This window comes from Ambystoma mexicanum, chromosome 6q (genome assembly GCF_040938575.1).
Source record: "Ambystoma mexicanum isolate Mex_15411 chromosome 6q, UKY_AmexF1_1, whole genome shotgun sequence".
In the NCBI taxonomy this organism is placed as follows: domain Eukaryota; kingdom Metazoa; phylum Chordata; class Amphibia; order Caudata; family Ambystomatidae; genus Ambystoma; species Ambystoma mexicanum.
Window position 1 is genome coordinate 89,251,174 of NC_090937.1, and position 26,986 is coordinate 89,278,159.

The following is a 26,986-nucleotide window of genomic DNA, read 5'->3' on the forward strand; positions in this document are numbered from 1 at the left end:
AGTGCGTGTGACAAGTGAAGCGCCCGCCTATGCGTGAAGGTTACAGCAGAGGAAAGGCCATGCGTACGTGGCCAACGGCTTCTATGAAGAGTGCCGGGTGTTCAGGCTCTTCACCTGCGCGGGTGGAAGCGCCTACACGGTGGCCTCTCGACGCTTCAGGAAAGCGTGAAAACGAGCCATGTGAAAATGAAATCAGTCTGTGAACCATGGATGCGGTCATGTTTGAAAAATGGAAAAAAAAAAAAAAGGGGAAAAGAAAGCGGTTTGTTGGAGAAACGATGCCAGCAGTAGCACAACGGCTGTCAAGGAGTAAGAAGACAGCTGGTGGCAATCCGGGTGATCGTATCACAGATTTGTGGAAAGAAAGTGTTTTGTGCTGTGTGCACAGGAAGAATAAATTATCCTGAACAGCGGAAATGTTCCAAACAGCAGCAATGGTTTTATATGTGGATCTGTTTTTTTCTTCACTGGAACTGGAACATGAGGTACTGTTTATTTTATGGCATTTAATTTCTAGTGTGCAATGAGAAGTTTTCATGGGAATCTACGAGCAATTTATGGACTATTAGTAATATGATGGGTATGTTAAAGGTACAACATGTTCTGGGAGTAACCATTGATTAAGGAAGAAGATACTAGCAGATAATGGACTTTTAGTAATGTTGTGGTGCATGTATCAAATGGAATTGCATGTGGAAGAGTGAGCTAGTATAATCTTTTTGAGGATTTTCAGAAGTTCAGTTGTCATTTTACTTAGGGTCAAACTAGACCATGGACTTATAGGATAAAAATGGAGGTTAACTTAATGACCTCTACTTTTAATGACCACGGATAAGATGCTGAATTGTAAAATGTTGTTACATGATTCAGTTAAAGTTGGAAGTAAGATAGATACACAACAATGGGCATGTAGATGGTATGTATCAGGCAGTAACTGAAGAAGTAGCGCTTCTGATGTGAATGACATTTTGTAAGGAAGGAGAGATGTGTATGTGTCGTCATCAGTATCAGTAAGGGGTAGCGCCTCTGTTGGTGAATGACACTTTGAGGTTATTTAGAGGTAGCGCCTCTGTGATGTAGGTCACGTTTGATGGGGGTAGCGCCTCTGATAAGTGTGGCTCAACAGGTATTTTAGGGAGGTAGCGCCTCTAGTAATAGTGATAATAAGTTTCCTTTGAGAGGTAGCGCCTCTGAGGTGAGTGTCACTAGGGTATGTTAGGGAGGTAGCGCCTCCGGGTTTATGCCAAGTATTAGAGAGAGGTAGCGCCTCTGTTGAGCATGGATAAGAGTGCATATGAGTGAGGTAGCGCCTCCGGTAGGTGTCTCTATTAGTGTTAGCAAGAAAAGCGCCACTGATGTGAATGGACACAAGTGTATATGAGGGAGATAGCGCCTCAGGTTTGTGGAACATAGTGATGTGCGTGAGGTAGCGCCTCAGCCCGTGTAGAGTAGGACAGGTACCTCAGTGGATGAGTACCGTGTCGTGTGTTCCCGCAAGTGTTAAAGGAGGTAGCCCCTCTGTAGTATATTTTCTTATATGTAGTTTTGTCAAAGCCTATGTTTCATCCAAATCAGTGGGGTGTGGCATGTCAGTTTCATCCAAATTAGTGGGGTATGGCATGTCAGTCTCTAGCGAGTATGTATTTAGTTGACTGTGGTCATTCACCGGGTACGCAGATGGGTTGGGATACCTGGCCAGTGTCTCATCTTCTTCCGCAGTATTTGAATGTGTTGGCGAGTAGAGGTCACACCCAACAGGCTGAGTATATTTTATGTTTGAATGGGTGAGTGGTGTTGTGTCGCTGTGAATGTGTCTGTTTCGGTTAGTATTAGATGCGTGTTTGAGACAGGTTTAGAGAAATACCTTTTTGTGTGTCTGATTTGTACATGTATGGTCTGGAAAAGGAAGGAGATGTGTTACGCTGTGACTCCCTGTGCGTGTGGTTTTGGAAAAGGAGGGAGATGTGTTATATAGTGACTGTCTGTGTTGATCTGCCATATGTGAGTGTGTGATGTCATATGGAATGTGTTGGGTGAATGATGGAATGCTGATCTGAGGGTTCCGTACTGAGGCAGGCAGTTAGAGCTCCCCTGCCTGGGTGATGGGGCCAGTGCTGATAATTACTCCATACTCCTGTATTTACTTCAAAGTAACTGTAACTGAAGTGTCTTGAATAAACCTAATATATAACCTAAGTTAAGCCTGCAAGTCACTTCGCAACAGGTTCCATGTAATAATGTCGCCACAAAGATCTCGCCATGCAAAAATATCGCCGAAAAATGGCCGTTTTTTGTGGTGACATTATTGCATGGAACATGCGGGGGACACCCCCGCAACCCCCAAACTTTTTTTTTTCTTTTTTTTTTTGCCCCTGTCCCCATATAAATGGTCACCCAAATAATATCGCCACGACATTTTCCCGGCGATATTATTTACGGCGACCATATATATGGGATATTATTACCTGATACCCTGCCATGTAGTCTTGCAAAGAGCCCATTGCGGCAGAAAGGCTGTTTTAAGCCGACCTCATGGTTACATAGAACAAATGAAGCCCTACACAAAATGGCTGAGAGCAGGATAAAAAAAATACATTAGTACCCTGATGGCCAGCAAAAAAGGTACATTGGTGTGGCAAGGTGGCAAAATGGTATGCATCCCCTGTGAAGTCAAAAGTAAAGTACAACTCCATCCAGCCTACTTCCTAAAACCAATGTAAAGTGCTAGAATCCCTCTAAACCATAAATGGGGGATTAGGAAGCAACCTTGGAACTGGGAGCTTTATGGGATACCTAGGATCATATGCACCAAAAGAGTGAAAAAGGTTTGCAATTGCAGGGGGGGGGGCTTTAAAACAAGTCCTTCTGCCCCCAACATAGGTTAGAGATCCAAAAATAAAAATGGGGACAAAGAAAAATCTTTGAGGGGCCCTTAAAAATGGTCCCAGAATCTCCAAAATAGGAATTCCTTCTAAACCTATGTACATTTCTACCTCCTGGAGTATGCAGTATAACGCCCCACAGCACATCCTCATCCTCATGCTTAATTCTCCTCTTATGTGGGTACACTTTCACACTGGTGAGATAAATGCTACGAGTAACGAGCTATTTCTGAAATGGAATACCCAGCACTGAAAGCTCCTTTAGCTGATGATTTTAGGCTTTGTTCAATAAAAGAAAAGTGTAGATTACAGCAGGCATATCAGGTGAAGAAGCTCATGAGTTGCAATGCACAACAAATACATGTATGGTCATCTTCAAAACAACAGAGTCCTTTAAACAGAGTAGGACAGGGGAAGAGAGGTACACAATGTGCATGTAAGTTTGGAGTTTAATTGTTTCATAGAGTACTGTGCTGAATGCAGCTATCAACACATGGTGGTGTAGTCAGGGCCTATTGGCTGTTTACATCCACAGGTAGATAGAAATCACCCATGTTAGAAGGTGAAAACGCCATGTAAGCAGCATGAGGTGGTACCAGACACTGTGCAGGATGTTGGCATGTTGATATCAGTGGAGTGTCCTCGCCAACTACGACCCAAAACTCGATCAGTAGCATACATTTCAATAAAGCAGCCTACTTTTTTAATTCTTGTAGTTATTTGCAAGTGTGAATGAGAGATACTAAAAAACGACTTTGACTTGCAGGAAGTTTTGATGAATGGACAGACAATCTAAACCTTTTCATCATCATTGCACATGCTGCAGCAATCCCTGCTACCTAAGCCACATGGCTAATGGCTGCCCCTAGCGTACATAAACTTCAACCCCGTATTATCTGTTTATGCTTTTGTTGGCCATATGATTAATCAGCGTTGCGCATGTAAAAGCAAAAACATCATTATTTGTCAAGGGGCTCAGAGCCAGGGCACTGTTATCCATGGAAGGACTATGTCCACGTACCAGGTGGCTGCACAGGCTGCAGCAGAACCTTCAGCTACCAAGCCAAGAAGCTAATTGCTGCCCCAAGCTGGCATAAGCTTAGGCCCCATATTGTCCATGTCTTTTTTGTACTATTTTGTATTTGTAAACAAAAGCAAAACAATAACATGAAATGATGCCAATATACAAACATTGGCATTGGAGGGGTGAGACGTCACTCACAAGACAAAGGGTCTCATATTGGGGCAAAGGGTACATCGCCTGTCGACCAGTATTATAAATATCGATGGCAAGTACTGTGCTTTACATTAGTAACTGCTTACAAAATTCCAAGGTGAATTCTACAAGCACGCAAAAAAGACACTCACCCTTGTTTGTGAACCAAGGGCAGTGCATGACATGAACAAATACTCACAATACTTCAACACAACTGAACAGGTGTATGTCGCCTTGCACAAACCAAGTACATATTTTTTGTCAGAATCCAGTAGTAAAACCGAACATTTACTGCCTCCTTCCCTCAAGGTTAATGTAGAAATAATGTAATTCAATTAAAACCAATGTACAATACATATATGTGGTTGAGAAAGCTAGCATTGAGTTTGCTTGCTCTTACTATAGTAACTTATTTTTGTGTGAAGCTGATGTAGGAGGAGATATATAATTTGGAACCAGGAGACAAGATGTGTTAGAATCCTGTCCTCTTCTTCATCCCTCGTCTCTCTTTTGTGGCTTAGTTCACCGATGTATTAAAATAGAGGGTGAATAAAACAGTAACTGCTAAGGAGTGCTATAAAAGACCTAACAAAACTAAGCCAATGTGTCACGCCCAGGGTGCACAATTTGCCCTCGCCATTAGCCGCTGGCTAGTGAAAATGGACTCTTGGTAAGTAAGAAATGGAGTGCTGTCTATATATATATAATTGAGACGGACAGGCAGTGGGTGACTTTTCATGGCTGGTTAGGAGCTTGCAAATTTAAATGTTTACCACTGTTAAGCCCATTGATTATAGCTGGCTTGCAAAGTGGTGAACCAGGAAACCGGAGTTCAAATCCCAGCTTCCCCACACTCCCAAATTATATGATACTATGTGTTAGAATGCTTTTTCTGAAGTCCTCTGGGGATGGGTTCAAGAACACCAACCTGATGAAGAGGGCCAGCAACAGGATTGGGGTCAGCGGACATGGGAAGGCTGTCCAAGCTGACAAGGATGCTGCAAGGAAGGCCCATGAAGCACAGGTGCAGAGGTCGCCTTTATTGGTCACATTGGGACTGGCGAGATGGCAATTAGGGACTCTGGTTCCATTTGCATAGTCCGCCGAGTTGCTAGGACCAGAAGCATAGGATCCTAGATGCAGATGGGACCTCTTTCAGATGGGAACGGGAGCAATACCAGCAGCGAATGCGAGTACAGGGGCAATTTAAGAAGCTGGTCACAGGTGGCATAGGTGGGGACAAAGTGCTCAGCATGGGCAGCAGGGCAATCCCACAAGGAGGATAAGCTGCAGGCTGTCGAATCTAGATGTCCAATGATGGAACAAAGCTTTTGGCGGAACTACAACAAGTCAATGAGTTCCAGCTGGCAGCAGGAGTCTCTTGCCTTAGGTCAAGTGAACAACACAGAGACATGGACGCTTTAGGAGGGCACTAGAAGCAGCGGGCATAGAGGTTCAATCACAGGAAGCCTACATGAAGGTGAGGAACAGGATGTCCCCAGCTCAGAGAGACAAAGACCCTCAGCAGTGGTACGTTCAGCATAAGAATCTCCAGAATGCCCCGGGGTCGTTCAAGTTATACACATATACAGGAGGTTTGCCCTGCCCCACAGTCCATAGCCATTCACCTTTCAAAGTTTTGGCAGCCACCCATTAATGATTGGCCTTCATGTATTCATTCAGGCACATGTGCACAGATGTTGGATTCAAATGCCTGGGATACTCACATCCACTCTAAACCAGGTACCAGCCAAAGAAAGTATGCCTTTGTAGGCTGTTTGAAGAGCCTTTGTGGGCATAAGAACCTTTTTTAGGCATTTCACGTGTTTAACACAAAGACCACAAAACAATATTGCTGTGGTGTACGATTTTAAAAACGATTTAAAGGTCAAATGGCCACAATGGTTGGGTATTTGTCTACCAATCCGGTATGCAGGCTGCTAGGTGTTGTCGACAAACATATGCCATGTAGAGGCCACCAACCTACCCCCATTACAAATTCTGGGTGACAAAGTTCACTGTGGGTTAAAATTAGGTTCTTAAAGAGTATGCACTGGTAGCTAAATGGGCTACAAAGGAAAGCAAGAACTTGGATGAGTGGGCACCGCTACGTCTAGTTATTTAAATCTTTTTCTATTGTTACACAATCTTTAATTCGTTTTGTGGTCTTGTTACCAAAATACCCTCACTTGCACTGTGAGGTGTGGAAATATATATGAGAATGGTACCTGGGTAGGGATGACACAGGAGTTTGGAAGGACCTTGCATGAAAAACTCACATATAGTTCATACATTCAGTTAACATCTGTATTTCACAAACATTGTACATGTAATTCAATGTTGAGTTCTGTATTTCTTTATACAAACTTTGCAAAATCATCAATGAGTTAGTTATCCATAAAATGGGTGTTTATTTCAAAGGCACATGCTCTCTAAAATGTCCAATGCATTTTCGGTCCAGAGGACCAACTTCATGGACCAAATTCTGCAAAGAAATTAAAATACAAAGAAATCAAATACAAAGAAATCAAACGCTTTGCGCAAGTCCAGCAATGCGAAATGTATTCGCTGTTTTGTCTTTGGTGGTACTTATTGATCTGTGAAGGGGGCAGTGAGCAAACCGTGGTTGTAGAGCCTCCTGAGTGGGAGAAGTCACATAGAACAGGGTATTGTACCCATGTTCATCCTCAGTAGAGGGGCCCCCACATCCCAGTTGACTTATTGATTGTGTTGAGGAAACTAAATACTTGATCAGTAGTTGGGAAGCCTTCTCTGCAGCCTCCCTGTGTTTTGTTCAGCACTCCATCTTCACGTATCTATGTGTGGGTGATTTTTAACATGTTGTTTGTGAAAGGTTTTGATTAGTCTCTATTAGACGTATGGGTCTGAATGATATTGGAAAGCTTGCTGGACCTTTTTTTTTCAAGCTTTGTAATGATATTTTATTTCCATGAATCTGGGAAAGCATTTTCCACCTCGAAAATCCTCAAACTTTCTAGAAGGGATGGCTCTCACTGCTGGACGAAGCCCTTTAAGAAGTCTGTGGACATATATTTGGGTGATAGGCATTTCCGCGCTTTAGCTTACTTAAAAGGTTGGCCAGTTTGTTCAGTGTTATGCACTTGCTTGCTTGAATGTTTTTGCACATTGTTCCAGGTTTGCCAATGCAAAAGTGCTACTAAAGTGCAGGCACTGTGCCGTGAACATAGCTCAAATTCAAGAATTGCCTTCTTGTTCATGTAGAAATACCTGGTGCCTCAACCATTAAAGATGTGAAGGAGTAGCTATAAAAACACTTCTCAAATCTCACCCTCTTTATGAGGCAATACAGAGATAATAAGGTTGATATGATTCAATGAACAATCGTCCTTTTTCAGAGATGCAAACTGTTAAAAAAGTGCAGGCACGTCATTTAGGGGTCGCCAGAGGTCGCACCTCTAAGGTCTCCCTTGCGACCGCAAAAAAAAACCGAAAGAAAATAAAATATTTTTTTTTTCTTTTGTAATGCAAGCTCCTGGGCTGTGGCCAGCACCATATGGCTCTTTACTTCTGGAGTGGATTTCTTTCTTGTTCTGGCCCCTTAAAAAAGAAGAAAAATAGGAACTGGAGTGCCACAAGTCTAACACTTTCAGCACTGACCCTAAATAAGAAAGAATAGGAATACCAAATAATGTGTCTTTCTGGAATTCTATACAATAATTGCTAGACTCATTAAAGGTTTATTTCAGGCACACTTCCGGGGGTGAGTCACTGATTTAGTCTGTTCTTAAACGCCTCAACTCACCCTTTCATCCTTCTGAGGTCGATGAGTACCAACACAGGTTGGGTGATATTTGGTGTATATTTTTTCTATATAAAGCGCTTACGCGTAAGTGCTGTATAATAACACATCATTATCATTTGGTCATGGAGGTCTGTTTGCATTCACAGTAATTTGGTAATATGGGCCTATACACAGTGATCTTAACGATACATATGGCAATCCATTCTTGTATGAAATGTACATCACATTATAGTGATATCATAACCATATTTTTTGTAGTGTACAGTGCTATGTGATGCAACTTCCTGTTTTGTCAACGGGTGAAAGGTCGTGTTCCATCGCTTCCCGCAATATCACTTCGGGGTGGGCTCAAATGACATCTCTTCCTGTGATGTCATCAGGGGTCAAGGGTCATGTGATGTCACTTCCGCTACCCCAGGCATTTTGGTGAAATGACATCCCTGCAAAAGTGGTCACTTAATGTGCATACAAAATGGTCAGCATTAATCAGATGCAATACGTAAAATCAGTTTAGTTATTTTACTGTGGCAAATCTCTTTGTTTCTCCTGCACGAGGTTCTATCTTTAAGACACTGTGTGATGGGTTGGCTTCGTTTAAAATGTGCAAACAGGCGAACACAACATGATTGATGTACAGAAGTACATTGGTGTTTGAATTGACTGCTCAGACATATTGTGACATATTCAGTTCGGTAAAATGAAACATGAAGCTATATTTGCTTAAGAGGTGATTGAATCTACCCCATTGCCTTTTCCTGTTGCATGATCCTTTATTTGGTGAAAACCTTGTCATCATTTTCCATGTTTTCTAGGATGGCAGTGTGTACACATTTGGAGATGATACCTACGGGCAGCTCGGACATGACCCTTCCACAAAGCAGAAAGGCCCTCAAAAGATTCATGGTTTAAGCAGTCCAGTAACACAGATTTCTTGTGGAAGGTAGTGTGAAGAATTTCTAATACTTGTGAACACACCAATATACTGCTTGTTTAGCCCTCATTAACAGATGCATACAATTTGTACAATACTTTATGTACCCTTACAGTAGCAAGATTTTCTGCTCTAAAAAGTATTGAAGTTTGGGGGCCGGGGGGTTCTGTTTTTTTTTAATGTAGCACCAAACTTCACAAAGGGGAACTTAAACTCATAGCGGCAGATTCTCAAAAAAGGAACAGCTAAATCCACTTCTTAGAGGCACTTGTTGAGAGGCGCTCATTAGAAACCATCTCAGGTATTAAGCGCGCTATAAAAGAACAATTATAATCCCCAATTCACAAACTGAATCCCTCTGCACCGTTTGGGATTTTCTGCGCTCCTTTCATTTAGGCAACTTTTTGATAATCTGACCCTTGTTTTTTTTGTATTTTTTATTTTTATTTGATATGGTTGAATTTAATCAACCTTTCAAACCGAATGCTTACAAAACATATGACAATATCATCAAAATACGTAAACAATTCATTAGACAAAACTAAAAATTAGTGCATAAATGACAAACAATTGTTTACAACAAACACTAACAACAGAAACAAAATGAATACAGGAAACCAAAAACATTTCTAAAACCCCTTGTTTTCAAATTGCTCTTTTTGCATATCAGCTGAGTACTGTATTCAGTAGGTTTTTCTTGTATATTTTGTGCAGTCCTACAAAGACAACATAGAAACGACTCAGAAGTCCAGAAACAGTACCTCTGATGAGAGTTCCACTCATTGTTGCTTTTTCTCTGACTGGTTTTGCAACTTTTTCCCTGTTGTGTACTAGTCTGAGGACTCTTTAGGAATGTGACTCTATGACGTGGCCCAGAGTCACCCTAAAACTCTAGGGTTCTGAGTTCTCCAAAGGCACCCCGTTTCCCGTATTGTCTGCTTTTGAGAGTGAGGGCTGCAATGACCAAACCTAGATATTGCTGGCAGAGTGAAATGGCATCCGGAACCCTGCTTAAATTCACGCCCGAGAGAAACCTGGTGCATGTAACAGCCTACCAACGATTTGATGGCAGCCAACAAAATTGAAAAGATGACGCCTTTCATTTGGAAGTTGAGTGCTCCCTGTTAGGGAGAATTCTCATAAATGTGCTAATTCCCTTCACCTTAGAGACCCCCAGCAACTTTGCTGGATTTTGAGGACTTGATTTTTTTTACCTGGAAAGAGTGTGAGTCTTTTTTTCCCACTCTTTCATGTATTTTGATGTATGTTTTACTCTTGTGTTCTTTTGATTATGGAGTTTTAAGATAACTCCATAGGCATCTTTTCATGTGTGTTACACAGCACCCTCAGTGCAGTGACACAGGGATGTCTTTTAGACTTCCCAAAGGTTTAAATACCTTCTCTGGGATGAACTACTGTTTCCCAGAGAATGTAAAGTGAAATTGACTTTACTAGTCTTTCCATATTCCTAGACCCAGCACACACCACCTTACAATGGAGTGCTGGAGGGGTTACATAGTATCCCCTGTGTCTAAATACTCATGTAGCAGTCAAATGCTACGCTTTCCTATTGAAAAGGCTGGTGGCAGTGGTTTTACAACGAACTACCATGATTTTTCCCAACCGCGAACACCGGTAGCTAAAAATCACGGGAGCCATGTTTTTCAAGATGGCTCCTTAAGCCCCTTTGTTTAAACAGGTCCCGGTCTTCTTTTTTTGCCGTTTCTTTTTGGAAAGGTCCTTCTAGTATTTGTCTCTGCGCGCCAAACCAGGTTTGGTCCCTTTGTTCGTGTGCCTTTGGCAGGCTTCAGGACTGAAGACTGCCTCTGGCGTCTGAGTGTCTGGGGTGGGCAGGAAGTGAGGGAGGTGACCGAAACTCCCTGTGCTTAGTCTCCTAGGAGACCCAAATGCACTCTGGCGTGATTGGCTGGCTGACTGTCTGGCAAGGAGAGCCACCATGCTGGGTGAGTGACAGCTAGGCTGGAATGAAAGGGAGAGAACTGTTTAAAAGGTGAGTCTCTTGGACTGGAAAGCAGAGTCGACTACTGGAACGAACGAACCGAAGAAGAGCTGGAAGAGGGCGGCTGCTGCAACTCCTGGACCGTTGGTTTGCCCAGTTAAGCACAAATTGCCAAGTTCATCTGGACAGAGGAGCCCCTTCAAGGACGACGTCTCCCTTTGAGTTGGTGGGACCAATCAAGTCGTAAGCCACCTGGATACCATTCTCAAGGCTGGTTAGGATTAACCAGGGAGAGGGATACCAGCTTGTGCGCTTGAAGCTACAGCTACTGGAACTGAAGTGACTCCATCTTGTTTGCTTTTTTGACGATCCCGTGCAGTGCAGGAGTCCCCCGACGTCCTCCCTCTTGTCCCCCCGACTGAGGGTCAGGAACAGTGAGATCAGCAGGAACTGCCAGGAACCAACGTCTTCAGCTGCATTTTGTTCTTCATACTAAGGTACTGTGCCAACCCGATTGAGAGAACGCCACTCTCGCGGTGAAAGTTCATGAAACTTTACCAACTTGCAGGCATAATCAGCTTGTGACCCGACATATGGTTCTTTTTCGCCTAAACTACTTCTGAGAACTTTTGCAAAGACTTTACCGTTTGATACCAGAACACTAGCCCATTGACTTTGGCCTGGCCAATTGACTCGAATTGAACTCTTCTGGTGAACTGAAACTATTTTCACTGTCTAACAAGTATATGTGATCTATTCTGCTGACCTTGTCCCCTTTGCTCACTTCTAAGTAACTGAACTGCCATGTTGCTCCTATTTCAGGGGAGCTCAAAATCTTAGAGTTTTATGTTGAAGTGTATTTGTATATAATATTAAGTTGCCTCCTTCTAGTGAAATGTTTTCTAAATGATTGTTTTATAAATTAAAAAGAAACCTAGAGTATAAGTGTCTACTTGAACCACTGTGATTGAAAGTCCTCTGTGTAATTACGTGCACTGCTCACATTCACTCTTGAGATAAGCCTGGCTGCTCAGCTCACTACCAAAAACTGTGTGGTACAGACTTATACCAAAGGTTGGTTTGGCTAACACCTGTAGTCCTAATTGTGTGAGTGGTCCCAGAGGGTACTGCATGCAATTCTGCCTAACAGTTGCTCTGTAGAGTTGCTTGCATCTTCTACTACTCACAGGTCTAACAACTTGTGGCCCTACATTGATTCTTATTTTCTACAAAGTCTTCTAAAACATTGTGCACGACATTTACTTACCTGCAAGAAGTGCTTCAGCTCACCTAGACTTTTACCCAATTGACATTTGCCTGGCCTGGTACCCTGAATGTCTCTTCTCCTCTCTGATTGTGTGTTTTGCCTTCCTTCCAGGAAAGAGTTAACTTACTTTGCAGTGGGGGTTTCAAAAAGTATTTACCTGCTTCAGAATAATTGTGTGCTCTCTTGTGTTATTCTGATAACCTTTTCTTCGACACTCATCTCAGTGTTTGCTCTGAATGCACCAGTAATATATTAATGTTCACAGTGCCCTAGCTATTTAAGTCACCTGAGCGTGTAGAAAGTGTCTGTGTGCCATCCCCAAACTAAGAGTGTGTATTTTTGGAGTGTATTTGTGTGTTGCTGTTATTGCCCTTCTGAAGAAGGCTTATTCAAACTGACTGATAAATACATTAATAATTGTTTAATCACGAAACCTTGAGTCTAAGTTTTTATTTTGACACTTGTCACTGTGAATCTTTGTGTAACTACCCTACAGCTCACATTGACCCCTCTTGAGATAAGCCTGGCTGCTCAACCACACTACCAACCTGTGTAGTACAGACTTATACCAAAGGTTGGGTTCCTATTACCAGGAGGCTAAGGTTGTTGTAGTGCACCAAAAGGGTACTACCCCAAATCCTTACCTAACTCTGGTGGCAGGCGGTGAGGATCTATTGTAGAGTTGTTACACTAAGTATTTGCTTTGCTTTTGTTCAACTAAAACCTTCACATGGCTAAGCTCCACTAGAACAACAATTGCAACATGCCAAATATGGATAACTTCAGTCAGGAAGCCCTGATCATTTTAACAGTAGATGAACTGAAAGAAATGTGTAAAGTCAGGAATCTCCCTGTTAAAGGAAAGAAAAATGAATTGGTTACATGATTGTTGAATCATCAAAGTCTGGGTAGTGGGTCTATTACACCTACTAACCCGGGAAATGTGGAAACTGATAATGAGGATGATAATTCAGAGTCTAACTCTAATGTCTTAGAAGAGTCAGAAGAGGGAGAGGAGTCCCAGGAAGGGACCCCCTCTGTGCCCCAGCCTGCCCTTTTGCCTCGACCTGTATCCACTGGGACCCACAAGGTCCATCACTGAGTCCAGAATGTGTGTCTTTTGAAAAAATGAGACTTGAGTTGGAATTCAAAAGATTACAAATCCAAGCTGAAACCAAACATCAGGACAGGGAGTTAGAAATGCAGCATGCTCTTGAAATGAAGAAATTGCCTCTTGAAAGCATTTCCCTCCCAGAGTCCTCTAGTTCTTCCAGCCCAAAGAGGCCTTTCCTGCCCAAAGAAGCAGTGAGTATGTATGATGTGAAACTTGATATTTTGGATTGGTTGGGTACTTTTGAACATAATCATGGGATTCAGGGTCTCACAGGGAATCAGTTGATTCCTTGGCTTTTGTCTTGGCTCCCCCAGGTTGCAACTGATGCTGTAATGGAGGTGGGGGAACTTGAAAGATTGGAGTATGAGAATGTGAAGCTAGCTTTGTTAGCTAGCTTTGGGAAAACTCCTTCCCAGTACCTTAAGAGGTTTAGGACCCTCGAAAAGACTGATGCTATCCCTTGGGCTAACTGGGTGTGTGAATGTTTGAAAAACTTAGATGGTTGGGTTAAGGGTTACAGAGTGAACTCCTTTAAAGGAATGAGAAATCTATTTTTGTTGGAATCTATTTTTGATGCCTGCTCTCCTGAGCTGAGACAGCACTTGGCTGACTCTAAAGAGATTGATCCTTAGAAGTTAACAAAGGCTACTGACTTGTGGGTTGCCAACAGGGCCACTCACCAGGATTCTAGGGCCACTCAGAAGAAGGATGAGGGGAAGCAGAACAAGAAGGATGACAAAGAGAAGTCTAAAACCTTCCATCCAAAAGAGGGCCACAAATGTAAGAAGGGTAAGTCATTTGGGAAACCAGGTCAGTCTAGTGAAACCTCTGGTGCAAAACTAGAGGGAGGTCAGCCAAAGCCCCCATTTGTCAAAACATTTGTTTGTTTGTTTGTTTGTTTATTTTGCTTACATAGCGCGCCATGTCCCAGGGGTATCTGGGCGCTTGCAGTACAGATTATAGTTACATATGATTACAGGTGGGCAGCAAATACATAGTACAACCGGTACATAATAGAGATGTGAACATAATACAGATGTGTTCAGGTCGCAAGACACATGCGTAAGTACAATATACAAGTGATCAGTACCAGGTGTGACAATGATCTGCTGGCGTCACAGAGTTAGACAGTTTTAGGTTTGTTTTTGTTCAATAACCATGAGATGACATGGCTTCTGAATTCTTTAGGAGATTGTGTGGATTTGATGTTCTGAGGAAGTGTGTTCCATAACTGGGCGGCAAGAACCAGGAAGCTATTACCGCCTGCCTTTTTACGGTTGTATCTGGGCACCACAAGGCAGGACGTGTTGGTGGATCTGGTGGTTCTGGCTGACGATTTGTGGGTAAATTTATCTGTAATATACTGTGGGGCTCGATGGTTCAGAGCTTTGTGGGTAAGGCAGAGTGTTTTTAGGTCAATTTTTTCTTGAATGGACAGCCACTTGCAGTGTCTTCTAGTAGCCGAGATGTGCTCTCTTTTGGGAATGTTTAATGCTGCTCTGAGCGCATTATTTTGCAGAATCTGGAGCTTGTTGGTTATAGATTTGTTGGCACCTAGGTATAAACCGTTGCAGTAGTCCAACTTGGATTGTATAAGTGCTCTGGCCAATGTGAGGCAGCTGTCAGAGGATAGTAAGGGTATGCAAGCCCTGATCAGCTTGCCTGTATAGGCAGTGGCTGAGGCAGTCATATTAACTTGTTTAGTAAGGTTGCAGTTGGCATTGAGGTAAAGCCCTAGGGTTTTTACCACTTTGGCTATAGGTATGTTATTCCCATCTATATGGATACTAGTGTAGTTAGGGCTGAGTTTTGTTGGGTGATCCGACTATGAACAGCTCAGTCTTATCATCATTCAGGCAGAGGCCATGAGTGGCCATCCATTCCTGAATGATGGTGTAGACTTTGTTGATCTGGCAGACGTCTATGTCGTAGGTACCAGATAGTGGTAGGAGTATCTGGTATCATCTGCGTAGTTAGTGTAGGTGACACCCAGACGGTCCAGTTTATCAAATAAGAGCTTTGTAAAGATATTGTACAAAGTGGGCGTTACACAAGGCCTTTGTGGGACTCCGCAGGTGATGGGGATCGGATCTGCCGCTGCTGTAGCCGAGAAGACGTGCATGGTCCTATTGTCAAGGAAGGAACATATTCACATGATGGCGAACAGCCGATGACAGGTGTTCACATAGAATGTTATGGTCAACCAAATCAAAGGCTGCCGTCAGGTCTAGGAGGAGTAGAATAGCAACTTTACTTTTGTCTTTTAGGTCATCAATTTGGCTTTTGAGGTCAACAAGGGCTGTTTCGGTTCCATGTTGTGGTCTAAAGCCAGATTGACGAGCTCCTAGTAGTTTATTGAGCTCTAGGTAGTCTTAAGTTTGCAAGTAGGATACTCTATCTAAGATTTTCAATAGGAAGGGGACTGTAGTAATCGGCCTATAGTTGGTGGGAATAGCCGGGTCAAGAGTTTGTTTCTTGAGTAAGGGGAGGACCCATGACTGTTTTATATTACTTGGGACTGAGTTATTAGCGAATGAGGAGTTTATTAGTTTAGTGATGAAGGGAGCTCAATCCCTGGCCGCATCTTTAATAATCTGTGCTGGGCAGCTGTCGCCTTTACAATTCGAAGGTTTAAATGAAGCTATAATTTTTTGTACTTCAGGCATGGAAACCTTGTTGGATTTAAAACTTAAGTTATGGTCAGGGGTGGAAGGCAGAGTGGGGCTAATTGGATTGGCTGAGGACAGTTGGAGTCGTTTGTCTGCTATTTTGGTCTGGAGTCCTGAAATTTTGTTGGAAAGCGCATTTTGGATACTGGTACACCAGTGTTTATCCTTAGTGCTGGTATCTATTGGGGGGTTGGGATTGTCTAATTCTCTAAGGATAATGAATAGTTCCTTAGTGTTGGATCCTGCTTGATTGATTCGATCTTTATAGGTTTCTTTTTTGGTTCAGATGATCTCACTTTTGTAAGTGGCAGTGGTATTGATAAGGTTGGTTTTGTTTTCTGGGGTAGGAGATCATTTCCAAAGTGTTTCAAGTTTTCTTTTTTCTGCGCGGAGTAGTTTGAGTTCTGGGGTGAACCAGGAGTTCAAATGTGCTCTGGGTTTACCTTTACGTAATTTGAGCGGTGCAATGGTGTCTATAGCTTTAGACATGGAATCATTGTAGGTGTCAACCAGTAGATCAAGGTCATTGGTGTCAGGTAATGCATTGAGGGTAGGGATAACCAGGGGTATTGTGGCCTCGGCTGTAATATTGCATTTATTTCTGGTGAAACATGGGGGTGCAACTGGAGGCTTTATTAACTCTGAGTTGTTTATATTAAGTTCTAGGGATAAGAGGTGATGGTCAGACCACACAAGTGGTGTGGGCTCTTTGAGGGTGATGTTGCAATTGCGGTCTACTATCTAGTCGAGTATCCTTCCCTTCTCGTGGGTGGGTAAGGTGCTGACTTGAATGAAGCCTTGTTCAGTTAGTGCAATGGCTAAGGAGGTGGCAGGTAAGTCATTAGGGTCATTGTAACCAAGTTTGAAATCCCCTAGAATAATGTTTTGTGACGTGAGTTTGGTGTTGTTAGCTGCTAATGGAGTTATGTCTTCCTCAAAGGATCCGGGAGGACCTGGGGGCCTGTATATAAGGTGGATAGTAATGGTATTTTTGGGGAATGTTTGAAGCTTGGCTGAGAGGAGTTCGCAAGATGTCAAAGAGGGAGAGGTGACCAATCTCATGTCTAGTGTGGATTTGAAAATGATGGCGGTTCCTCCTCCTCGAGCGTTGGGTCTATCTACTCTGATGATGGAGTAGTTGTCTGGAACAGCTAAGTTAAGGGAAGGGCCTGCAGCGTCATGCAGCCAGGTTTCAGTTACAGCAAGGAAATCGAGATTGTTAGTCAGAATTAGGTCCGCGATCTCAGTTGCATGGGCAATGAGAGACCTGGCATTTAGGAGGGCTCCTTTTATAGGTAATTTCTGTGTGTCCTTCAGGACATGGTTTGCGGTGTTGCCACTAGGTTTGTTAGCTGGTTGGTGTGGGTCCTTTTGCATATTTGTTTTTTGCTATTAGATTTAGTGCAGCGCTTTCTAATGGAGTTGGGGTTACGTTTAATTGGAAGGTCAAGTGTATCAGGAGTCTAGTGGCTAGTCTATTGTTGCGATCTGTTATGTCTGGGATGGAGGTGGAGATACTTGTGCGTGGATGAGGCAATTGAGAGGCAGTGGGGGGGGTAGGGTATGTCATATTTAAATCTGGGAGAGTTGAAGGAGAGTAATGGGGGAGAAAAGAGGTAGGCTTAACCTTGTGATTCCAGTAGGTTGAATTCAATGCTGGAAGGAAGATGGTGGGTTTAATCATGGGCTTCTGGTCAGGGATGGCGCTTATGGTGCTTAGGCGAACCCTTAGGTCAAGGTCTCTGAGGGGCTCCGACATGTGGCTGGGAGGTAGGCTGCTATGGAACTTTGAGAAGGTGAGTATCAGCGGAATAATGCAGAGGGTGCTGATCATGATGGGTCTATTAGCTAGCGAAAAGCGGCTATTACAGAAGCGATATTTTAGATAGTATAAACTAGATCAGCATAATGTAGATTCATACATGGATCAAAACATTCAGTGCAGAATAGCTGTTACAAGAGACTTTTGTGCATGATAGGCACGTACATTTAGGCAGAGTAAACTATTTCACAATTTAATCACATGTGCAAGAAATGGGCTAGTATATTCAGGCAGAATAGGTTATTTTGCAAATTGATTACATATCCAAAAATGGGATTACACTGAGATGGTTTTACAAAGGTAGCGGGCGCCCCTCTCTCGCAAGAACAGACATGATAACCTGTTCAGTGGTTATTAACCACTTGAGAGTTCGCAGCCACTGCTTTTACTCACTGTGCCTTTCACAGATGGGAAATATCCATTTGCATATCAGTCTTTGTCCTGCCCAGGGGCAGTCCAGCACCGAAATACAATGGCAATTCCAATCTGAACGAGAGTACCACCAGCAACCCCATACACGTGTTTCACCCTTGTTGGGGATCATCAGTGAGGTGAAGCTGATGCCTCTCTAAGCACAGTGAGAGGGAGACCACGTCTGGTTGCCCCCAGGAGACCTAGGGTTACCAATCCCAGGTTCCTTAACAAATAATTTTACAAAGGTAGCGGGCGCCCCTCTCTCGCAAGAACAGACATGATAACCTGTTCAGTGGTTATTAACCACTTGAGAGTTCGCAGCCACTGCTTTTACTCACTGTGCCTTTCACAGATGGGAAATATCCATTTGCATATCAGTCTTTGTCCTGCCCAGGGGCAGTCCAGCACCGAAATACAATGGCAATTCCAATCTGAACGAGAGTACCACCAGCAACCCCATACACGTGTTTCACCCTTGTTGGGGATCATCAGTGAGGTGAAGCTGATGCCTCTCTAAGCACAGTGAGAGGGAGACCACGTCTGGTTGCCCCCAGGAGACCTAGGGTTACCAATCCCAGGTTCCTTAACAAATAATTTTACAAAGGTAGCGGGCGCCCCAACAGACATGATAACCTGTTCAGTGGTTATTAACCACTTGAGAGTTCGCAGCCACTGCTTTTACTCACTGTGCCTTTCACAGATGGGAAATATCCATTTGCATATCAGTCTTTGTCCTGCCCAGGGGCAGTCCAGCACCGAAATACAATGGCAATTCCAATCTGAACGAGAGTACCACCAGCAACCCCATACACGTGTTTCACCCTTGTTGGGGATCATCAGTGAGGTGAAGCTGACGCCTCTCTAAGCACAGTGAGAGGGAGACCACGTCTGGTTGCCCCCAGGAGACCTAGGGTTACCAATCCCAGGTTCCTTAACAAATAATTTTACAAAGGTAGCGGGCGCCCCTCTCTCGCAAGAACAGACATGATAACCTGTTCAGTGGTTATTAACCACTTGAGAGTTCGCAGCCACTGCTTTTATCATGTTATCAGGTTATGTTATCATGTTATCAGGTTATCATGTCTGTTCTTGCGAGAGAGGGGCGCCCGCTACCTTTGTTAAACTATTTTTTAAGGAACCTGGGATTGATAACCCTAGGTCTCCTGGGGGCAACCAGACGTGGTCTCCCTCTCACTGTGCTTAGAGAGGCATCAGCTTCACCTCACTGATGATCCCCAACAAGGGTGAAACACGTGTATGGGGTTGCTGGTGGTACTCTCGTTCAGATTGGAATTGCCATTGTATTTCGGTGCTGGACTGCCCCTGGGCAGGACAAAGACTGATATGCAAATGGATATTTCCCATCTGTGAAAGGCACAGTGGGTAAAAGCAGTGGCTGCCAACTCTCAAGTGGTTAATAACCACTGAACAGGTTATCATGTCTGTTCTTGCGAGAGAGGGGCGCCCGCTACCTTTGTTAAACTATTTTTTAAGGAACCTGGGATTGATAACCCTAGGTCTCCTGGGGGCAACCAGACGTGGTCTCTCTCTCACTGTGCTTAGAGAGGCATCAGCTTCACCTCACTGATGATCCCCAACAAGGGTGAAACACGTGTATGGGGTTGCTGGTGGTACTCTCGTTCAGATTGGAATTGCCATTGTATTTCGGTGCTGGACTGCCCCTGGGCAGGACAAAGACTGATATGCAAATGGATATTTCCCATCTGTGAAAGGCACAGTGGGTAAAAGCAGTGGCTGCCAACTCTCAAGTGGTTAATAACCACTGAACAGGTTATCATGTCTGTTCTTGCGAGAGAGGGGCGCCCGCTACCTTTGTTAAACTATTTTTTAAGGAACCTGGGATTGATAACCCTAGGTCTCCTGGGGGCAACCAGACGTGGTCTCCCTCTCACTGTGCTTAGAGAGGCATCAGCTTCACCTCACTGATGATCCCCAACAAGGGTGAAACACGTGTATGGGGTTGCTGGTGGTACTCTCGTTCAGATTGGAATTGCCATTGTATTTCGGTGCTGGACTGCCCCTGGGCAGGACAAAGACTGATATGCAAATGGATATTTCCCATCTGTGAAAGGCACAGTGGGTAAAAGCAGTGGCTGCCAACTCTCAAGTGGTTAATAACCACTGAACAGGTTATCATGTCTGTTCTTGCGAGAGAGGGGCGCCCGCTACCTTTGTTAAACTATTTTTTAAGGAACCTGGGATTGATAACCCTAGGTCTCCTGGGGGCAACCAGACGTGGTCTCCCTCTCACTGTGCTTAGAGAGGCATCAGCTTCACCTCACTGATGATCCCCAACAAGGGTGAAACACGTGTATGGGGTTGCTGGTGGTACTCTCGTTCAGATTGGAATTGCCATTGTATTTCGGTGCTGGACTGCCCCTGGGCAGGACAAAGACTGATATGCAAATGGATATTTCCCATCTGTGAAAGGCACAGTGGGTAAAAGCAGTGGCTGCCAACTCTCAAGTGGTTAATAACCACTGAACAGGTTATCATGTCTGTTCTTGCGAGAGAGGGGCGCCCGCTACCTTTGTTAAACTATTTTTTAAGGAACCTGGGATTGATAACCCTAGGTCTCCTGGGGGCAACCAGACGTGGTCTCCCTCTCACTGTGCTTAGAGAGGCATCAGCTTCACCTCACTGATGATCCCCAACAAGGGTGAAACACGTGTATGGGGTTGCTGGTGGTACTCTCGTTCAGATTGGAATTGCCATTGTATTTCGGTGCTGGACTGCCCCTGGGCAGGACAAAGACTGATATGCAAATGGATATTTCCCATCTGTGAAAGGCACAGTGGGTAAAAGCAGTGGCTGCCAACTCTCAAGTGGTTAATAACCACTGAACAGGTTATCATGTCTGTTCTTGCGAGAGAGGGGCGCCCGCTACCTTTGTTAAACTATTTTTTAAGGAACCTGGGATTGATAACCCTAGGTCTCCTGGGGGCAACCAGACGTGGTCTCCCTCTCACTGTGCTTAGAGAGGCATCAGCTTCACCTCACTGATGATCCCCAACAAGGGTGAAACACGTGTATGGGGTTGCTGGTGGTACTCTCGTTCAGATTGGAATTGCCATTGTATTTCGGTGCTGGACTGCCCCAGGGCAGGACAAAGACTGATATGCAAATGGATATTTCCCATCTGTGAAAGGCACAGTGGGTAAAAGCAGTGGCTGCCAACTCTCAAGTGGTTAATAACCACTGAACAGGTTATCATGTCTGTTCTTGCGAGAGAGGGGCGCCCGCTACCTTTGTTAAACTATTTTTTAAGGAACCTGGGATTGATAACCCTAGGTCTCCTGGGGGCAACCAGACGTGGTCTCCCTCTCACTGTGCTTAGAGAGGCATCAGCTTCACCTCACTGATGATCCCCAACAAGGGTGAAACACGTGTATGGGGTTGCTGGTGGTACTCTCGTTCAGATTGGAATTGCCATTGTATTTCGGTGCTGGACTGCCCCTGGGCAGGACAAAGACTGATATGCAAATGGATATTTCCCATCTGTGAAAGGCACAGTGGGTAAAAGCAGTGGCTGCCAACTCTCAAGTGGTTAATAACCACTGAACAGGTTATCATGTCTGTTCTTGCGAGAGAGGGGCGCCCGCTACCTTTGTTAAACTATTCTTTAAGGAACCTGGGATTGATAACCCTAGGTCTCCTGGGGGCAACCAGACGTGGTCTCCCTCTCACTGTGCTTAGAGAGGCATCAGCTTCACCTCACTGATGATCCCCAACAAGGGTGAAACACGTGTATGGGGTTGCTGGTGGTACTCTCGTTCAGATTGGAATTGCCATTGTATTTCGGTGCTGGACTGCCCCTGGGCAGGACAAAGACTGATATGCAAATGGATATTTCCCATCTGTGAAAGGCACAGTGGGTAAAAGCAGTGGCTGCCAACTCTCAAGTGGTTAATAACCACTGAACAGGTTATCATGTCTGTTCTTGCGAGAGAGGGGCGCCCGCTACCTTTGTTAAACTATTTTTTAAGAAACCTGGGATTGATAACCCTAGGTCTCCTGGGGGCAACCAGACGTGGTCTCCCTCTCACTGTGCTTAGAGAGGCATCAGCTTCACCTCACTGATGATCCCCAACAAGGGTGAAACACGTGTATGGGGTTGCTGGTGGTACTCTCGTTCAGATTGGAATTGCCATTGTATTTCGGTGCTGGACTGCCCCTGGGCAGGACAAAGACTGATATGCAAATGGATATTTCCCATCTGTGAAAGGCACAGTGGGTAAAAGCAGTGGCTGCCAACTCTCAAGTGGTTAATAACCACTGAACAGGTTATCATGTCTGTTCTTGCGAGAGAGGGGCGCCCGCTACCTTTGTTAAACTATTTTTTAAGGAACCTGGGATTGATAACCCTAGGTCTCCTGGGGGCAACCAGACGTGGTCTCCCTCTCACTGTGCTTAGAGAGGCATCAGCTTCACCTCACTGATGATCCCCAACAAGGGTGAAACACGTGTATGGGGTTGCTGGTGGTACTCTCGTTCAGATTGGAATTGCCATTGTATTTCGGTGCTGGACTGCCCCTGGGCAGGACAAAGACTGATATGCAAATGGATATTTCCCATCTGTGAAAGGCACAGTGGGTAAAAGCAGTGGCTGCCAACTCTCAAGTGGTTAATAACCACTGAACAGGTTATCATGTCTGTTCTTGCGAGAGAGGGGCGCCCGCTACCTTTGTTAAACTATTTTTTAAGGAACCTGGGATTGATAACCCTAGGTCTCCTGGGGGCAACCAGACGTGGTCTCCCTCTCACTGTGCTTAGAGAGGCATCAGCTTCACCTCACTGATGATCCCCAACAAGGGTGAAACACGTGTATGGGGTTGCTGGTGGTACTCTCGTTCAGATTGGAATTGCCATTGTATTTCGGTGCTGGACTGCCCCTGGGCAGGACAAAGACTGATATGCAAATGGATATTTCCCATCTGTGAAAGGCACAGTGGGTAAAAGCAGTGGCTGCCAACTCTCAAGTGGTTAATAACCACTGAACAGGTTATCATGTCTGTTCTTGCGAGAGAGGGGCGCCCGCTACCTTTGTTAAACTATTTTTTAAGGAACCTGGGATTGATAACCCTAGGTCTCCTGGGGGCAACCAGACGTGGTCTCCCTCTCACTGTGCTTAGAGAGGCATCAGCTTCACCTCACTGATGATCCCCAACAAGGGTGAAACACGTGTATGGGGTTGCTGGTGGTACTCTCGTTCAGATTGGAATTGCCATTGTATTTCGGTGCTGGACTGCCCCTGGGCAGGACAAAGACTGATATGCAAATGGATATTTCCCATCTGTGAAAGCCACAGTGGGTAAAAGCAGTGGCTGCCAACTCTCAAGTGGTTAATAACCACTGAACAGGTTATCATGTCTGTTCTTGCGAGAGAGGGGCGCCCGCTACCTTTGCTAAATTACACTGAGATGGAACTGAAGTGCATGTGATATAGGGCTATGGGTAGTGATACAGAAATATACAACACAGTGCTGGGTGTATTTAAAGTAAGGTAATGCAGGCCATAGTGAACTGTAGTCTGGAGAGGAGTGGGTACCAAAGAGAGCGCCAAGCTGAGCTGGCTAGTTTAGCGTATGTAGGGTGCAACGCTGTACATATTTGCAAAACAGAAGCAATGTCGACTAGATCTAATCAGATGTTATTACAAGTACAGAGTTAAGGTAGTAGGCACACTAGCACAAAATGGGTAAGAAGGAATTGACCCGACTGAGCTAGTTGGTCAGCATTATCATATGTAGGGTGTACAAGTAACATAAATATGCAGACAGTGGCTAGGTCTAAACAAATATTATTACATTAGCATGTGTAAGGTGAAGTGCACGCCAGTAATCAGGTTATGGACCATAATAGATCGAGAGAAGCCATGAGAACATTTTAAGGTAGCAGTCTAATACCTGTTGGAACATTGGATTGAAAAACAGAATGCTGCAGCAGCGCAGAAGGCTCGGATTAGCCAGTGGTATTGGCGTGCGACCCACACAGTAAGGTGACGCAATAATGTAACATCCAGAGTCGAGGTGCAAGGGAAGTAGTGGAAATAGAGGAGTTCCGTAAGCGCGCACTGCTCCCAAGAGAGGGGGCAATTCTGTGTAGTATACAGATTTGTGCCACGGAAGCGAGGCTGCTCCAGTTACGCAAGCGGGGAAGCGCGGGATAAATGACACATCGAAATGCTTGTATTTGGAAAACGTTATGCTTGTGTGTCAACTGACCATGTGAAAGGGGATGGAAGATGCAAGGGTAAACCTTCAGGGATCCACACTTCCTCCTTAGCCTTCAACCCTGAGGGAGAATTTCATATGGCAATTGGAAACTTTCATCTATTGGCTGAAGGCCCCATTGGAGTCTCTGGCAGTGTTTCTTTAGTATACCTGGGTCTGTGGGAACAGCAACATTTAGATGTATATAACTCTATTCCAGATAATACGAAAGAATGTTACAAGGACAGTGTACTTGTGAATGGTCAGGAAATCCCTGCCATTAGAGACACTGGGGCCAGCATTACAGTGGTTGATGAAACCTTTTTCAAGCCTGAGGTTGTTGCTAAGGCACCCAAAGACCCCACGAGATTTGCTGGAGGCCCTGTCCAAATGGTTCCAATTCTACCAGCTCTCATTCAGTGTAACAATATGACAGTGAGGATCCCTGTCAGTATTCAGAATGAGTTGCCTGGGAGGGTCCTGTTGGGGAATGACTTATAAACTCTAGGAGTAGTGTTCAGTACCCCCAGGCCTCCCAGTAAGAGGAAACAGAACCAAACTAAGTTGGCTAGAGAGGCAACCTTAAGAGTCCACTAAGCCTGTGGGACCCTCTACACAGACCCCCACTGTAAGTCCTTGTGTTAGTCAGTTAACCTCTAACCAAGGCACATCTAAGGCTAGAATATTAGGGAAATGGGAGCCCCAACCAAACTGCATCATTGCCCATCCTGTTGTAAAGTCTTTGGGCCTCATTACGACTTGGGCGGTAACGCCGGCGGTATTACCGCCGGCGGTATTAGCCCTACCGCTGAACTCCCCGGCGCTAATAGCGCCGGATCACAAGTTTGGCGGTAAAGTAAATCCCCATTCCCCATTGGGCTCAATGGGGAAAATTCACGCTCTTACCGCCGGCGGATTTCCCGCCGGCGGTAATAGCACGAATTTTCGGTGGATTTCCTCCCAGCTCAGAGCTGGGGCGAAATCCGCCGAAGTCCTGATTTGGCGGACCCTTAAATCTGGCGGTAATAGCGCTACTGCTGGATTTAAGGGTTACCGCCAAAGTCGTGATGAGGCCCTTTGACTCCCACTGCTTCTGAGGAAGATGTGGATAGACAAATTGGATCCCTGTCTAGGTCTGTGAGAACTGGTAATTCTCAAAGCTGGTGGGAAACCAGGAAAGGTAGGTCTAAGGCTAAACACCTTGAGACAGTTGGACCTTCTGTTGAAGACTCCAGTATACATTCTAGTGTTAGGAGGGAAACGTCTAAGCAAGGTAAAATATGATCTCAGAAGAAGTGGAAGCATGCACCCTGCTTGCCCACAACCCCTCCAACCAAGATACCCGAGACCCAACCTGCTCTTGTGAGAGAGGTGGTGAGGAACCATGGAGGCCCTTCTAGGTCTAAGGGATTCCTTTCTAAGGACCCCTTGAAAAAGCCTATTGCAGGTTCAGAAGTTGTCACAACTTCTGAGGGACTGTTCACTCAGATCCCCTATACATTAAATAAGAAAGATCTACCTCACAATATTTGTGGGTCATATATCTTACAAATGAAAACACCTGATAAAAAGTGCTATAGCAAGGGTTACAAAAGGTTTCTTGTGTCCCCAACAGGCCATTTAACTGACTTGCAAAAGGAGATCCATCCTGGTGAGGATTAGATCCTCCAGTTCCTTAGTCTGGGGGGGCGAGGGTTAGGGAGAATTCTCAGAAATGTGCTAATTCCTCTCTACCCTAGAGACTCCCAGCTCTTTTGTTTAACTTTAGGACTTCGTACTTTTCATTCTATGTGTTCTCTGTGTTTCTTTTGGTTTGTGGAGTCTGACAAACTCGATAGGCATCGTTTTACATTGTGACACACAGCACCTTCAGTGCAGTGCCACAGGGAAGTCTTTCAGATTTCCCAAAGGTTTAAATACCTTCTCTTGGATAAACTACTGTTTACAAGAACAGTGAAGTGATATTGACTTTACTTACATTTCTAGACCCAGCACTCACTGTCTTACAATAGGGTGCTGCAGGGGTTACTTAGTATTCCCTTTGTCTAGCTTCTCATGTAACATTTTATATGTTACCCTTTCTACAATTAATGGCTGGTGGCAGTGGTTTACTTTTTACTACCGTTGTGTGTTTTTACTGCAGACTGCGTTCGCAGCTGCAGTAAAGCACCCATGGGTGCCCATTTTGTCAAAATGGCCCCAATCGTCTTTTTCACCATTTGTTTGTGGAAAGGTCCTTCTTGAAATTTACTCTGCGCGCCAAATCAGGTTTGGCCCCTTTGTCCATTTTGTCTTTGGCGGGATTCACAAGTGATGCCTGCCTCTGGCTCCAGAGTGGAGGGCAGGGTCAGGAAGAGAGGCAGGTGCCCAGAACTCCCTGTGCTTAATCCCCTTCGTTACGGGAATGCACCCTAAGGTGATTGGCTGGCTGGCTGTCTGGCAAGGACACCCACCCTGCTGTTTGACTGGCAGCTAGGCTGGAATGAATTGGAGAAACCTGCATAAAACGCAAGGCTTTTTGGCTCGGAAGGCAGAGTCGACCACTGGACGAAGGAATCCGAAGAAGAACTTGGAAGAGACGCCTGCTGCAACTCCTGGACCGTTGGTTTGCCCAGTGAAGCCCTGCAGCATTTGCTGAAGCTCCGAATTCGCCTCGACTAGAGAAGCCCTGCAAGGGCGACTTCTCCCCTTGAG

At 44.7% G+C, this 26,986-nt stretch overlaps 1 protein-coding gene across 1 annotated transcript in view; it reads left to right on the forward strand.

The window, feature by feature from the left end:
* LOC138515798 (probable E3 ubiquitin-protein ligase HERC6) overlaps positions 1–26,986 on the forward strand; it is a 2,700,520-nt gene that overhangs the window by 354,063 nt on the left and 2,319,471 nt on the right. Inside the window, exon 6 of the mRNA XM_069630524.1 lies at positions 8,695–8,822. Coding sequence (XP_069486625.1) covers positions 8,695–8,822 — 128 coding nt within the window. The remainder of the gene's footprint in view (positions 1–8,694; positions 8,823–26,986) is intronic.